General features: G+C 48.7%; 1 protein-coding gene across 1 annotated transcript in view; it reads right to left on the reverse strand.

Moving 5' to 3' along the window:
- Window positions 1-7,287: 7,287 nt before the first annotated feature.
- LOC128267145 (AF4/FMR2 family member lilli) overlaps window positions 7,288-15,085 on the reverse strand; it is a 122,985-nt gene continuing 115,187 nt past the window's right edge. Inside the window, exons 11-15 of the mRNA XM_053003933.1 lie at window positions 14,975-15,041; window positions 10,033-10,080; window positions 7,537-7,688; window positions 7,401-7,464; window positions 7,288-7,332 (exon numbers count right to left, since the gene is read on the reverse strand). Coding sequence (XP_052859893.1) covers window positions 7,288-7,332; window positions 7,401-7,464; window positions 7,537-7,688; window positions 10,033-10,080; window positions 14,975-15,041 — 376 coding nt within the window. The remainder of the gene's footprint in view (window positions 7,333-7,400; window positions 7,465-7,536; window positions 7,689-10,032; window positions 10,081-14,974; window positions 15,042-15,085) is intronic.

Below are 15,085 nucleotides of genomic sequence, written 5' to 3' on the forward strand. Positions count from 1 at the left end.
GGATTCTATCACTACTTGTAATTCACTTTTGGTTGTGCACAATCGGTTCAACAATTGTGCACCGCTAACTAGATAACAAACTAACTACTACTAAACACTTTTCATCCGCTAGTACCACAGTGTGTGCTCCGGTTGTCAGTGTGCCGTCAAATCGTCAAAATCTGAAAACAAATGATGGTAAAAAATGGTCGAAACACTGCAGGAGAGGCAATTGTCCCGAGTGGCACCAGCAGCGCCAGGCCAAAAATAGGGTTCATGGTGTGGCCTCCTGCTGCTGGTTGGCTGGCTGGCCAGCAGAACAGAACAAAGGGCTGCAAGGTTTGGCGCGAAAACCTTCCACAAATATCCTCCGAAAAGAAAAGAAGGCCGTTGCTATTTTAGGCGAACTTTTCGAGAATTCCTCTTTCGCGACCCTTTTGGGCTTATCGCAAAACCTGAGTACCTTAAAAAACAAAACTTACACACACACACACAGTCAGAACACCCGTCCATGCGATACTTTTCCCGTGAAAAGGGTCATAACCTTCTGCACGGCAGGGGGCCCGTTGTCGTTTGTTCCTTCGTGGAAACGGGGGGGGTTGCTGCGATATGTTTCTGCTGCACTCTTGTGGAATTTGGTGTACAAAATGTGCACCACACTCAAATGGAGGGTAAAAAGAATTGGCCGTACGATTGCGCCCGATTGCATTCGCTCGCTATCTCACGTCTCCAGCTGCCACAAGCTGCTCCACGAAAATGAGAAAGAGCGGGAAAGATATAGAGCCCAACCACGAAGGGCGAGCGAGAAAGGGAGTGCTACGAATTATTCGCCAGCCTCACGTTCTGTTGTTATTTGGTTCTTTTCACTCTTGCACCCAGCAGGTTACGCTGCGTGAGACGGCTTATCACACTCGCAGCTCACTGCCGCTGCTCACAAGGCGGATGCAATTTGTCCGCCCTTTGCGCTCGCACACATCTACAGCGCGGAATCGCGCTGTTGTTCTTTATCAATTCCAATGCCAACTGTGACGACCACTGATACCACGGGTTTTGATCTGCGCTAGCGGAGCGGACGTTTTGGTTTATTGGAGTTAAGGGAACTAAATTGAGGCAACCACTTTAAACTATTGAACTTTGTGCACCTCCAAAAGGGTGCCGTTTTGTATGATGACATTTGCGTCAGCGCGTCGGGTGCGCGCCTAAGATGCTTCCACAATGTGTTTTGCGGAACGTACCTTTTAACTAAAATAAAATTACTGCTGCACGCACACGCGGTCACTGTGTCTTAACTCTTAACCGAGCAACCGAGCTCGGTCTCTTTGCAACGCAACCGGCAACAATCCGGTGGTCCAGACGCGTTTTCCGTCCAAACTTTTTCTACACGCCGCGCGCTTGAATTTTGTTGAATTGAACAACTCATTCTCTGTATGTATTTCTGAATCTCCTTCTCTGACCCGAGCTGACTTTCAATTTTCGAACTTAACTCTGTCTCACTTTCTCTCATTTTATATACATATCGCTCTCAAAAACAAACCTTTTGCTCTCGCTCTTTTCGCCAAGAGTTTGAGTTCTGTTGTATCTGTCAAACGGTCGGATTGTATTCGAGCAGTCGAGCATGCGGAGTACTAGAGAGCTCGAATACGCTTGACGCCGTGCATCAAACAAAACACCACAAAATTTAACAGTATGTTTAAACTGACCGTTAATGTTTCGCAGCGATTTTGACAGGTAAACGATTTTGTTTTCGGATTCTCCTTCGGGAACAACCGCTGAGAGGTATTATCCTGTACCAGAGACAATGTTAATCTCTGATATTCTCTGTAACGATTCGTTTTTACGGGCGCGGTTGTTGGTCCTGCGCTAATCGAATCGAAATCGAAACCATGGTCGCAACGAGCGTTATCGTCTGCTTTATCAGCGGGGGCGTTTTCGGATTCGGGGTAGTAAAACGCTACTAAGGGTGGGGGGGAGAAACAGGATGTTTCCCACATCGGGAAAATATATAAAAAAAAAAAAAAAAAAAAAAACGCTACTAAGAACGCGGTTGGCATTTTATGAAAATTTTATTATAAAAAAAAGAAGAACATGACGGTGAATGTGTGTGGCTTTGTGAAGAAGTGGCGTGTGGCAGAACATATACTTCGTCGCTGCTTTCGGCCTATTTTTGGTAATCTGTTTTCTGTTTACAGCTACAAGTAGTTGTTCTCTCTATTGGGCTTCGGTGTGGTCATTGTTGCGTAAACGCAAACACTTTGCAGACTGACTATTTTTCTTGTGTGTGTGTGTGTGTGCTCGCCGTATTCGGCGCTCCAGGATCGTTCAGTTAATTCTTCTGAGTATTTATGCTTCTTGTGTGTGTTTACTCTTGTTTTCAGGACCGGCTCCAAATATGGATGATGTCCGACTAATGCTACCGTTGTGCGGTACCGCTTCGGGGCGGTGCCGGCCTTTGGAGAAGTGATGCGGGAAGAAGTTCTGCTAAATCTACTGGTTGTGTCTAGGTTGAATGAGGAGTGAACATGGATTTTGGCATATCCTGCGTTTGGGGGTTCATTTCGATATTACTCCGTGGTGGAGTACTTGTGCGGCTATCGACTACTATGAGTGATGCACTATAGCTTCTTTCGTCCGCATGAGATTCTAGGGAAGAGATTCTTCGTTTCGGAAGCATTGCTGCAGTCATCTATTGTGCTGTTGAGCTACCGGTTTACGGTTGTTTAACGTTATGCTCCAGAAGTTAGAGCCGCTGTTGGGCCGATTTGATTTGGTTTCTGAGGGAAAAATATTTTACTCGTCATTGCTTCATCACTCACGGTTTTGGTTCTCTACTGCACTCGCACACTCGGATCCTACCATGCAAATAAAGGTTTTGGTTAACGTCGCCTACTTTAGTACGGTTCGGTAGCGTGATTTGCTTTTTATCTGTTCTGCTATAAGAGAGTCTGCGGCATTCACCATTAAACACTATGAATAAGAATAGTTTTATATACTTTTGTTTGTTATGCAGTTTTGCGCATTTTTTGTTGTTTTTTTGTAGTTTTACTTGTGGTATTTATCCATTAATAATAATAATTTGGCGAAAACGAGAGCTTGCAGTTACACACTTTTCTCTCTTTATCTTTTAAAATGTACTTTCTAACACTGTTTAGCAGTTTTTGTTTATTTACTTGCCATCTCCTCTACTTCAAACAGTTTGCACATATGACTCCGATTTACCGATTCGTCCACGTTTGACTCCTTGCTCACATCGCAGGCTCTAGCGTAGTGGAGCGAAACACAAAAATGGGAGTCATGGGAAAACAAACGTTGTGCTCCTGTACTTTGTGAGATGCGACAGTAATTGTATATATCAAGTCTATCTTATTTGCACGTACATGCTCGCGGCTCGCAACACTATTTCTATGACACAGAACAGGAAAATCGGAAGGAAGGAAGGAAGGAAGTTGCTGACGGCCAATTTCCCTCGTCGTCGCGAGCGAACGATCCCAAAGTATTTTTATTTTACTGACTGTTTGAGCTTTAATAAATCTCGTCCGGTTTGCCGGGAGTCTCTCTCCGTGTGTATGTTTCGCGCGCGTTTACGTAAACTCCCCAGAAAAGGGAAGCCGGCGGCCATCGTTATCGTTAATGTAAGTGTGTACTTCAACCTCTAGCGCGCCCTGCCGCTCTGGTTGACACCACAGCTATCGGTACCCTTCGTGTTGAAGTTGAAAATATTTTAAAGCTACATTCTTAAACGCACTAACGGATAGGAATAATTTTTATTTATGTGCTTGCTTGTATGGCGGTTCTTTATTTGGTTTGCTAGAGGGAGTATAATTCCTTCCTACCGTGTTTCTGTTTCAGCTTGGCAGAGTTTACCGATTATGCTACAATTCTTAAATCCCCCCTTGGGCCCAAACTGATCACTGCCTGTGGGAACTGGGATTTGGTTGTTGAGAAAGATAATTAGTCTCTTCAAACAGAGCCTTCCGGGCGGGGTGGTGAGCATTGCTTAGGGGATTCGTCAGGTCAAATGGTCGTACAGTTGCCCCCGTCGCCATTCTGAGAATGGTGTGTGGCGCGCGCCGCACAGTGGCTTTAGATCGGTAGAACTTGGATTGCTAGTGTTTATGTACAAGTTTTGCACACGAACTGGTCACTGGTTGCAAAAATTAAGCAGCAGCGTAAGCCTAAACGTATTGCTTGTACCGTGTCACGAGCATTAGGCTTGTGGGGGGGATTCGTACAAACCTAGAATGTGGCGCAGTTTAAGCTCGTTCAAAAGTATCCGTTTCGCTGCAAATCGGTTCCAAAAAATTGGCTTCAACACAAACAAACAGACCGTAGAGGGATAGAGTTTCGGGGAGTAACACACCGGTGCCGGTTAACAAATGAGATTCGAAAGATTCGAAGAAGACTCTTACAGCTAACGTAACCCTACGATAAAATGATGGAGAAGAAAATACGTAATATAATGCAAAACATGTTTTCAGTTTGCGGACTAATTTATAATATGGCTGCGTTCACTCTAAGAGACGCTTTTGACGATGCATTGTTGCAGTTTGTGCAGTTTGCTTTTAGTAGCTTACATTTCATCGGTTCAAGCTGGAACCAGAACGTAGCATTTGCCACATTCCTCCCGCCAGATTCCTCTTCCGCCCGGACCGTCGTGGTTACGCGCATTTTTATACATTCAATCGCTTAATCGCTCTTACATTCTACCGTTATGTTCTTTCCATTCATTGGCTGAAATTAGTTGGAATCTATTCTACGGGCGTGTGTATGAGTTTCTTTTGCTTTGGATTTCTATCGTTTGCTTTTGCAGTTTCTCTTCAGACGGGTGGGAAGGATTTTTCACACACCATTCATGCGGCACGCACTCGGTTCACTCACGCATTCTCGATCAACACATGTCTAAAGATCCGGTTCTCTTACGCGCTACTTAACTATAATCGTCTAATCGTTTCGGTATTTTCTTCTTGTTTTACTGAGTGGAGGTGAAAAAATATCAAACTTCACGAACGAAGTTCTTTTTTGAGCGTTTTGGACAGTCCTATCCTGCTTGATGCCGTCGGCGAACATCGGTAAATATAAAGTAACAGTGTTATCGGGTATCGGCGTCTAGTGTTTTCCGTTTTTAAATCGAACACCGTGAAACAGCGAGTAGCACTTTAAAATCGAACAGTTTCCTATCACTTTTTGCACGTTTGATTGAATATAGTTCGGTCCATCGGGTGAATCGGGTGTGTGGGAACTTGGGAGCAGAATGAGAATGTGTTCCTTTTTGGGATATCGGGGTAGTAAATAAACAATGTTTGTATGCTTCTTCGTTTGTCTTGAGAGAAAAGTTCTTCGATGCTGCCGCACTCGGAGCCAGCGGCATCACGTTCTACGCATCTTTCTACACAGTAATTGGTGGATGATACCTTGTTTATGTTCAAGCGTTTCCTGCTTCGTATCTGTTTCTTTCTCACGGAAAGAACCTGGATGGATGAGTGTAGTGGCACCTGCGCTTTACCTCTATGTTCTCACCGCGCAGCCCTCGCCTCGCGGCGGTGGTTTGGAAGATTCAAGCCCTCGGTTTCGGTGAAACAAACAGCGGGTTTTGTGCGTCGAAAACAGGGTGTTCAAAAAACGAAAGGACAAACGCAATTGAAACACTGAACGTGCCCATTCTTCCGGAAGCTTTGGGTCAAAAGCTGGCGGAGCTGGTGCATGGTGCATTTAGCCCGGAGGCACACGATTTTTGAACCATTCACAATAAGAGATTGATTTTATCACAAGCTGCGCATAGCTGCTGATAGAACGATCGTTCGAAACATGTCACACATACGCACACAAAACATCTACGCGCCTATATTCTACGATTGAAAGGAAGAAGATGTCGCTTAACAATTATAATAATGCCTGATAAATGAGGAGCGCATTGACGACTATATCCTAATCTTTGTGATGTAAGGGGACACTACTCCCGATCCCACCCGGGGTTTGAGCATAGTCCGGTGTTTATGTCCGGTGACTGTAATGTACCGTACTTCTTATTGCTGATAGCATCGTTTAACGGAGTCTAGTGATGTGACCTTACTGCGAGACCTAAGCTCGAAGCCCGGCGCCACACGGGGTGGAAATATGCAGACGAAGCAGAAGACGTTCGCCAAGGTTAGTTCTTTTAATTCTCAAACAATTCTTCAACACAAAAAAGGTAGCTAACACAGCACGAATGTACATTCTAGATATCTGTTGAGATTTTTAGTCCACTTCTGAGAGCGTGATGCCATCTCGTTTGCTGGCATGGAAAACATGGCTTCAGCTTCACCAATGTTTGTCTCGTATCTTTGGCGTGTCCTCATTAATATCAATATTGGTGTTCGAGAAGGGGACAGAGGTTTTCTTGGATAACTCATTTACCCCACAGAGAGCTGCCTTTGCGCCGCACTTCCGTGCACTTCCTTCTTCCTCGCAATATTCAAATCAAAGCGCAAAACGAAACGTAAATCTAATTCTACACAGGACAAAAAAGTCTTCAGTGACGAAATAACAACTTGCGGTGTGACTTGGTGTGTCCAGTCGCGGGGATAGTCCGCATTTGAGTGATGTTTGTTTGTAGATCCGCCTTACGTTACGGCGCATTTTCTTGCCCTGCCGTTCCATTGTGCTTTGGTTTTATCTTACACGTACATGTTTGTAATGGACCCCCGGCTTTGGTCCTGGTTTTTTGCCAAGTGTTGACATGATACGATCATTCTGGACGCCCCAGTTATCGAATTGATTCTCATGATTTTGCTTCATTCGCAAAAAAAAACGATAATAATAAAGAAAACATAACACAAAAAAGGGAGCAAAAAAAAACCTAGCAATACCACGCAACTGGTAAATTCGTATACGGAAGTGTAAGGAAATCTCTATCAAAAATGAAACACTTCATAGAACTGAGTACGAGGGACATTCCTTATCGATACAAATTCGACCGGAGACTGTCCTTGGGAAGTTCTGCTACTAATTCTCGTCTCGGGTGATTCGGATGGAAGACCACGGTTCCGATGGAACCGCAACTCTCGAGTTTTGGGGAAGCTCATACGCGCGAGTTCCTTCATTCATGGAGCCCCTCTCGCTAGGTGCTGACCGTTTGACTTTTGGCGTCTCTGTCCGTCCGATGCGCAAGTTGTCACTCTTCGTTGGTTCGTCGCGCATAAATTAAGCCGGGTTCATCAGCCGGGAACTGAAAGTCGGGGAAAACCAAAAAGTGTTTGCTGTCGCCGCACTTGCCACGGGCGTTTACGATCGGTTGTCCCGGAGCGCCGGATAGAGCAACGATCGATCAATCGTCTAGTATGGCGCAAAACGGTTGTAACCTCCTCGGTACATGGTGGCCTAAAAAGAAGAACGAGCCCGGGGGGTTAATATTGAGCAACGTTGCGGCGGTCGAAAGCAAAACTTACCCCGTAGCCGGGTACTGGTCCGATACCATGTCCTAGGTACGGGTCGGCGTACTCTCTTCCGTATCTGTGGTTTTGGTGGTGTTCGGGAAAAGTTAATGAAAATCACCGCAGAGTCGTGGCCATCAGCACTACTTACCCTGCGACGGCCGTGTACCCGGCAACGGTTGGCTGGGCCGCAACAGCTGCAGCACCATACGCCCGGGCTGCGGCGGCCGTGTAGCTGGCGGCCGAATAAACCTGAGCCGCCTGTGCCTGGGACAGCGGGGTTTTGAGCAGTGGAGCTGCCGCCTGTGGAACGGAGAGGGTCAAAGAAAAAAAAAACGCATTAATTCAATTTTATGCCGACGTGGGACGTTCAAAAGTTGACGAGTCGACGAAAAGGGCTAAAATTAATCTTTCAGATTTAATCATCATCCGCCCGCCGTTTCGATGCGCGGTTCTGCTGCCGATCCCCCGAAGCGTGGCTTTGCTCTTTCCAATAATCCAAGAATATTTCATCAAAAATTCAAAACTCAATTCACTTAGCGGTGGTGGCCACCCCGGGCGCCTTCCTCCCGCCGAGAAAGTTCGATAGAATCTATTCGCACTAATGAAAACCGGGGTTCAACCTTTGGTCGTCTCAAAAAGTTAGTAATCGATTATCACGTTTCGCTCGCTGATCTTTGGCCCCGTTTCGGTTCGCAATGCTGTTGATGGAACCGCCACAGCTCGGGTCTAATTCCAGCGATGAGCGGTGGGAGAGCCGAAAGTGTGAGCGAGACCCCGGAACCCGGATAAAATGTGCAAATTAAATTACTCGTTCCGGATTCTCGCAGATGGTTTGACTTCGGTTCGGTTCGGGGTGTTGGTGGTTTCCATGCCGGGGGCGGCCCCCGGGGCTTTAATAGGGGTGTGTGCGAGTATATTCTGTCTGGGCTTCGTTGAGCTTTTAGGCGATTAGAAGAGAGCCCCGGCCAGCTGGCCCGCTGGGGTCGTGACTTGTATCCTTCTTGAGGCGGTTGTAAAATTCTTGACTAAAGAATAAAGAAGAACGTGGCACAGTTTCGACTGTTGGCAACAGATTGCACCTGATTGCCCATCGACACCGTGATGGAAAAGCGATTCAGTTGAGATGATGGCACTTGGCTCGGACAGAGGCATTATTAGGCAAAATACCATTTTTACGACATGCTCTGCAAGCTGTGCGGATGATTTCGGTTCCCTGATAACCTTGGGACCGTGAGCAGCTTCCAGATACTAAGTACGGGCGACTGAATCAACCTGAATTGTGTCAGATTCCATGTATTACACCACCCACCGAGGGTTTTATTCGGCCCCTGCGAAAGCATATGGCACCGTGACGGCCGTGAAAGGTACGTGCACTGAATAATGCGATCCCGGGGCTAGTGTACCGACAGCGACTAATGAATGTTATTAGCAATGGTCTAGTGTCGGACAATCTCGGTGAAAGGAGCACGAATTTTAGCCGCCATCGACATCCTCTTGAAGGGCAACTTTTGCGGGCGAAACAAGACAGATTTTTCATCCGTTTTTCCGCCACAGACATTGTGACGGCAGCCCTACGGTAGCCACAACGATTGATGGGCAGCAAAGCGTAGTGTTCCCGAAGCAGGATTTAATGTTTCGTGCCAGCGCCCGTACGTGGAAAATTTGGGCGGATAAAGGCACGCCCCGACCCCGAGATGTAGCCAGCCGCGCGGTGCCCGCCGAGGTGTGCGGCGGCGCGCTAAAATTATTGCTTCATCTGTTCAGCTTAATTAGGAATCCGAGGCGTACGAGCATTGAACGGTAATAAATAATGCTAATTTATTAATTCATTAAACCCCGTCGGTTGGTTGCTCTGGCGTTCCGCGTACACACTCCGAGAAGGCGGGCAAACAGCTGGCAAGCTGGTCGAATTTTGTCCTTCGATTCGGAGTGGAACTGTTTCGTGGAACACCCACCGCTACTGAGGCACGGAATTTAGCACTCCGTTTCCACATCCTTGCGGAACATCCCACATCGGCATCGGACCCCGATCCGGTGGTGGTGGTGGTGGCGATGAATTGGATCGATTGGTAAACTTTAGCCCACGCGCGCCAAGGCCGCCGAGATTTTCGGGTGGACGGGCGTCCCCGTGGTGATGGGGTTCGGCGAAGGACGGACGTTTTCGATTTCACACAACTCGCACAACAACCACACCACATTTCGGCGGTGGGGGGGCTTTTAACGGGGGCTTTTCCGACGCCAATCGATACATGCCGTAATTGGTCTTGTTCTAGTTAATGAGCAATTTCTTGTACCGATGGGACGGCACCGGCTTTGCTGCGGTAGTGCAAGCAATCAGGAAAATTGATTAAGAGGAATTGCTCTGCACACCGTCGCCATACTCTGGGGGGTGCGGTGCGGTGCACTGACCAGCCCGATTCCAGGGAGGCGAGTGATTCAATTTCGCCTAGCCCCCATGCACCGTCGTGATGCTTCCAAAACTTCTCTAATTGAAATTGAAGTCGAAGAAACTTTTCTAGTTAGACCAAAAGCCTTACGGCAGCTTTTGCGAAAAACCTTTTCTATTTGATCTGCATAAAATCGGAATCCGATTCTAAATGGCTGTAATGGACGGATGGGCGGGGGCAATGGAGCTTATACTTACGTTCAAAATGGTAGGCTGCGCTTGAACTTCCGTCACCGGTTTAGCCGCCTGTGATGAAGAGAATGCGCGAGAAGCATCACATTAGAACAAAATTGATTCGCAATAAGTAGGCATCGAAAGGCAATAATGGGCGCGAAAGGCAGGTATAAATTCCTTCCCCCCGGCGGCTGACGGCGGCGAATGGTGACGATAAAAAAGGCCAAACTTTTAAATAGCTTTCGGCCGGCTGGGGTGGGTTCCGTTCGTTCGCTCATTCGCCCGAGGATTAATGAAACGTACAATTTTATTTATTGCATAAAAATTGTCGCCCATTTTTATCGCCTTTATATGTTCTCGGTGGTCCCCGTTTGCCCCAGCGCGCTTAATTATTCATAACTTTCTGGGCCACCCCATGGGATTTTTTTTCGTCCTTTCCGGTCGGAGATCCATTTTTGGCCAGCTGGTAAGTGGTTGCGCCAGGCAGCTCACTGGCGCTGCATTTTTTGTTGCAATCGATTTTCACAATGAATTATCCTTCCATCCCCATCATCACAGGGCATCGGTTCGCCTGGCGCTGTAGCATCCCAACAAATATAAAATCGAAAACTTTCCGCCCGATAATTTCTGGATGTAAAGCGTGAACCGGGGGGCGCATGAAAGATGTGGCACAAAAACTGAAAGCCATCAACAATTACCGATGCAATGGGCTGATGCTTCTGAGGATAATGGGAACCTCGAACCCGGGTTTACGGGCCCGGGAAAAGGTGGAACCGGTGGAATGCTTTGGTGGTGCCACCAGTTTTGTAGCAGTTAAGCCCCCCTTTGGTGGAGGGGATAAAGGATCAGGCCGGGATGGTTCATTTCGTGAGGTCGTACAATCATCGTAAAGTTCGCGACACGAGCCGCATATGGGAACCGTATGTGTTTCCGTACCGTTTTATCCGCTGCACCGCTGGGGCCCCCCACACAGGCACAGGTACGTTAAATTTATGGCCACGCGAGTATGTAAACTCTATGAATTATTAAAAGGGCGAAAGAAAGCACGATTGGTTAGTTTGGCGCCATCAGGGCTCCAAATAGGCCAAAAGGATCGAATTGGGTAGTAATCAAATTGAAAGCATATCCTGCTTTTCGACCTAATAGTTACATCCGACGGTCGGAGACTCGCGCCGGAGAAGCCATTAACGATAAGCAACGTCGGTTTATTAATATTCCAATGACATATAAGCCGCCTGAGCCGTAAAATCTACTGAGCCAATTTAGATCGACCATCTCGCGGGCGCTCTCTCTCTCCGCCGGGTCGGGAAGCAGATTCATTATCGCCATCCGGGAACCTCGTCGTCGTCGTCCTCGGTTGAGAGTCGAGTCGAGAGTAGGAGCTTATGCTGGTGCGTGTTCCAGCGCGAGCGCGCAAAAACCGCACACCACCAACGGAACACTGCACGAAGGAAGCTAGTTGCTGGTCCTTACGCATCACCGAGGCCCGCCGGGTGCTTTCGCCGGGCCGGAGCGCGAACCGCGCGGCAGCTAAAAGGACAACCGTGTTGCGATCGTTATCTCGGTCGGAAAATTGCTTCTAATCGACAGTAAAATGCCGTACGTGATTTACCACCGCTTTGCGGCCGCCCGCTTCGCGTGCCCCCGGGGGGCGGGCTAATCCTGCACATCCTTTCGTGCGCGCGCCGTGGCGCTACCGAGTGGTGGTAATTTGGCGGGAAGTTGGCGGAGGAGCGTGGGGAGAGCCTAGAGTTTATTGGCAATTGCAGGGCCCACCCGTTTCATGTTGTGCCCAATTCCAAAAACTCCGCAAACAGCGCCTACCGCCCGTGGCCTGTTCGTAGCATGATGAGGGACCTTTTTTGCGCAATCTCTGCCGCGGGCAGACGATCCCTGGAAAAGTGTCACTCTCTTGAGCTGCGTTCGTAGCAAACGCAGCGAAGGCCTATTCTTGATTAAAAGCCTGCACCCTAAATGAAGTCCAGCTTCATTGGCGGTCAGAAATGTCCACAGCTGAAGGTCTCGCGTCGAGCGTCGCCACAAAATGGTCAATTGGATAAGTTTGATTTCATTCTGCAGCTTCAAGAGCCGGGATAGAATCCGATCAGCCGGGAATAGATCCGAACACCTAAATCTGGAAACAGGAATGTAGCGTAATCCCATCGTAATGCCCCTTTTTGGGACCCTTGTGGTCTGACCAAAACGTTCTACTCTCAATCGGTAGCCTGGGTCGGCATAGGCTTTGATGATGGCACCCCGTCGGTCGGTCGGCCGGAGTGTCGACTGAGCGCCGGGTGTGCATTGTGTGCACATTGTTCGCAAATCGTTTCGACTTCTTGCGGCCCGCCGGCTGAGTAGTGGTTCCGCCGTGGCGTACTCAAAGGATTTCCGGCCACTATATGCACGGCCGCACGGCTCACAGAGAGAGACAGAGAGAGAGAGAGAGAGACAGTGAGCGAGACATAACGGCGGTGTGGTTTTGGAATTGAAATTGATTCCAAATTTGATTGCAATTCCCATTCCGGCCCAGCCCGTGCGTTCACAATTCACCGCCAAAGTGGAACGACGCCGCGACACACACACGAGGGGTCATGACACACACACCGGCACACGTAGTGTATCCGTGGATTATCCCGGGGGCCCGCATAAAGTACAGAGCATAAGACAAACCCCCGGGTAGCTGCACCCGGGTGATAGTGGAATTTTGTGCCCGAATGCCGACACCCTGTCACACAGCACAGTTGTTTGGTCGGAATTTTGGACCAGCAGTCCAGGTCCGGAATCGGAACATCGTCTTGTTGCTCGGGGGAACCGGGAGGATAGGCTGGCTACCCATGGCAAGTGATCGAATTTGCTCTCGCACATCGCGAACCGGAAATGCGAGCCGGAATGGAATTGGAATCCAGAATCGAATTAAGGTTGGAGCTAATGGAAGATAAAATGGATTTTGCCATTCACGGGAAGCGTCCCGGCGACGTCCGAACGAACGGCTAACGGGGTGTGCCAGCGAAAGCGAGAGAGCAATTGGAGTTGCAGAACGATTCTGGGGGTCAACGGTTTTTTGCGACTGGTAAGTTGACTGAATCGTGTCCACGTTCGGGAGCCCCCTCGGGCTCATCCAAAAATTATGATGCTATTCTGGGCGTCCACCCCGGGGGGCGAATATTTGTGGGCGCTATTTTGGGTGAGAAGTGGTCAGAATGAAAAGTTGGGTGGCGCGAAACAAACAGCGATTCCGAATGTCACGGGATGATTGGAAGTCGCTCGCGCTTTTCGATAACAGATCGAACTCGGCGAGCGCCTTGATGAGGTCAGTGGTGTTGTGGACAGCTTCTAATTTTAGTATTCTTTCACATGAAAGCAAGTGGAGCCGATCAATCATGGAAAAGCCTAACGCCAATTCTTTCCGATCACGTTTTTCTAATTTTTCCCCCGAGGGTCCATCATTCGCGTAAAATAGATATCGGCACAAACAATCCGGTGTGTCCATGTTAATGAATGACTCACATCCATCAATGTCGCGCCGAATGGAAGTTTCGCTTATTTCCAACTCTAAGTGCACTTTCGGTTCGTTCGTAGAGATTCGCGGGAAAAAGCATAAACATCAAGAGGAGAAATCGCAGAAACGCAATCGATCGAAACCATTAAATTGTTGAGGGGAAAAGTTGTAGGGAGTCGCGTCCGTAATGTCCTCAGTCGGGTAACATAAAAAGTGTAGATAATCGTCATTTTGAAAATAGTAACAAAAACTAGTCGATTTTTGATCCGGGTCCGTTGGCTTCACCCGCAAGGCCCTCCGGGAACGCTACTTGAATCAGGATTGACTGGCCATCGAAGCCAGATGCGAGCACGGATCGAGATGGATGATGATGATGAGGACCGCGTGGCCGCCGTTACACAGGACAACACCGAAAGGGCTCTTCGCCATCCATCAGGATGAGGACCACCACGGCCGGAGCCAGCCGAATGAAAAAGTATCAAATAAATAACAACCCAATCGGTGCAAAAGCATCAACTCGTTGCAGCGTGACCCAAGGGTTGGGTGCGGGGACAACACTGTACGTGACGCGACGCCGACTGCATTGCGGTGTACATATCAGCAAAAGCGGATGACAGACACATGAGCTTCCGCCGGGGGAAAAAATGGCCTCCGTCGCAAAAATGATGGCCGCGGTGTTCCGTCACAATTTTTCACAACTTCCGTCCCGGTCCCGGTTCCGGTGGGGGACGCGTAAAATCGAAAAATGATTGATGTTACTGTCGCCCCGCTGCACACCCGCGGCAGTTGGGAGAACTGCAGCAAGAACTTGGCGCGGCGCTGCAGCAATGGAGACACCGGCGAACTCGGTACACCAAGCGGCCAACAGGTGGTGGCGTGCCCTTCTCACTGGCTGGCTACTCCAGGGGTTCGGTAAACTGTCGATGATTGGTTTATGCCTCAAATCGAATAGTTTTCCCATCAATATTCCTATAATCCAATGACGTTTACGGCACAGCAACGGACCTCGGACGATGACGCAGCGGTCCCTCCATTGGGAGTGTAATCAACATCCCTTTTCTCGGTGGCGTCCACTAACACCGGGTACCGGGAAGGTTCCGGTAATTTAATTGACGTATTGAATCAATAGAGTGGGACGCCCTGAATAAAAAACAACGCCGTCATGGACTGGCCGGGTTTCGCCGGGTTGCCGACTAGTTTTTGGCCACCACCCGTTCTCGTCGGAACCATATGATGATAAATGACTTGTTAGCAGCGACAAGCGGATCGGTTTCGGAAGCTCGAGGTGTTCCGAGGTAACACGGATACAACGTTAGGCTTCGTTACACGAAAACGTCCATCCACACATCAATTAGCCCGTAACGGGTTGATCCTTTTCGGTTCGGTTGCCTCGTTCGGCCTTAAACGGAGAAATTTAGTTGAAACATCGGCGGTGGCCAGGATGGCCCACAGTTACACTACACTCACCTGCAGACGATAGTTGGGATCGGCGGCCGAAGCCGCAGCCGCTGCCAGGTAGGGATCGAAGTAAACACTGCACACACAAGTGGACCGCGGGTTCCGGGAGTTCCGAGCCAG

The sequence above is a fragment of the Anopheles cruzii genome, chromosome 2 (assembly GCF_943734635.1).
Source record: "Anopheles cruzii chromosome 2, idAnoCruzAS_RS32_06, whole genome shotgun sequence".
Taxonomy (NCBI): Eukaryota; Metazoa; Arthropoda; class Insecta; order Diptera; family Culicidae; genus Anopheles; species Anopheles cruzii.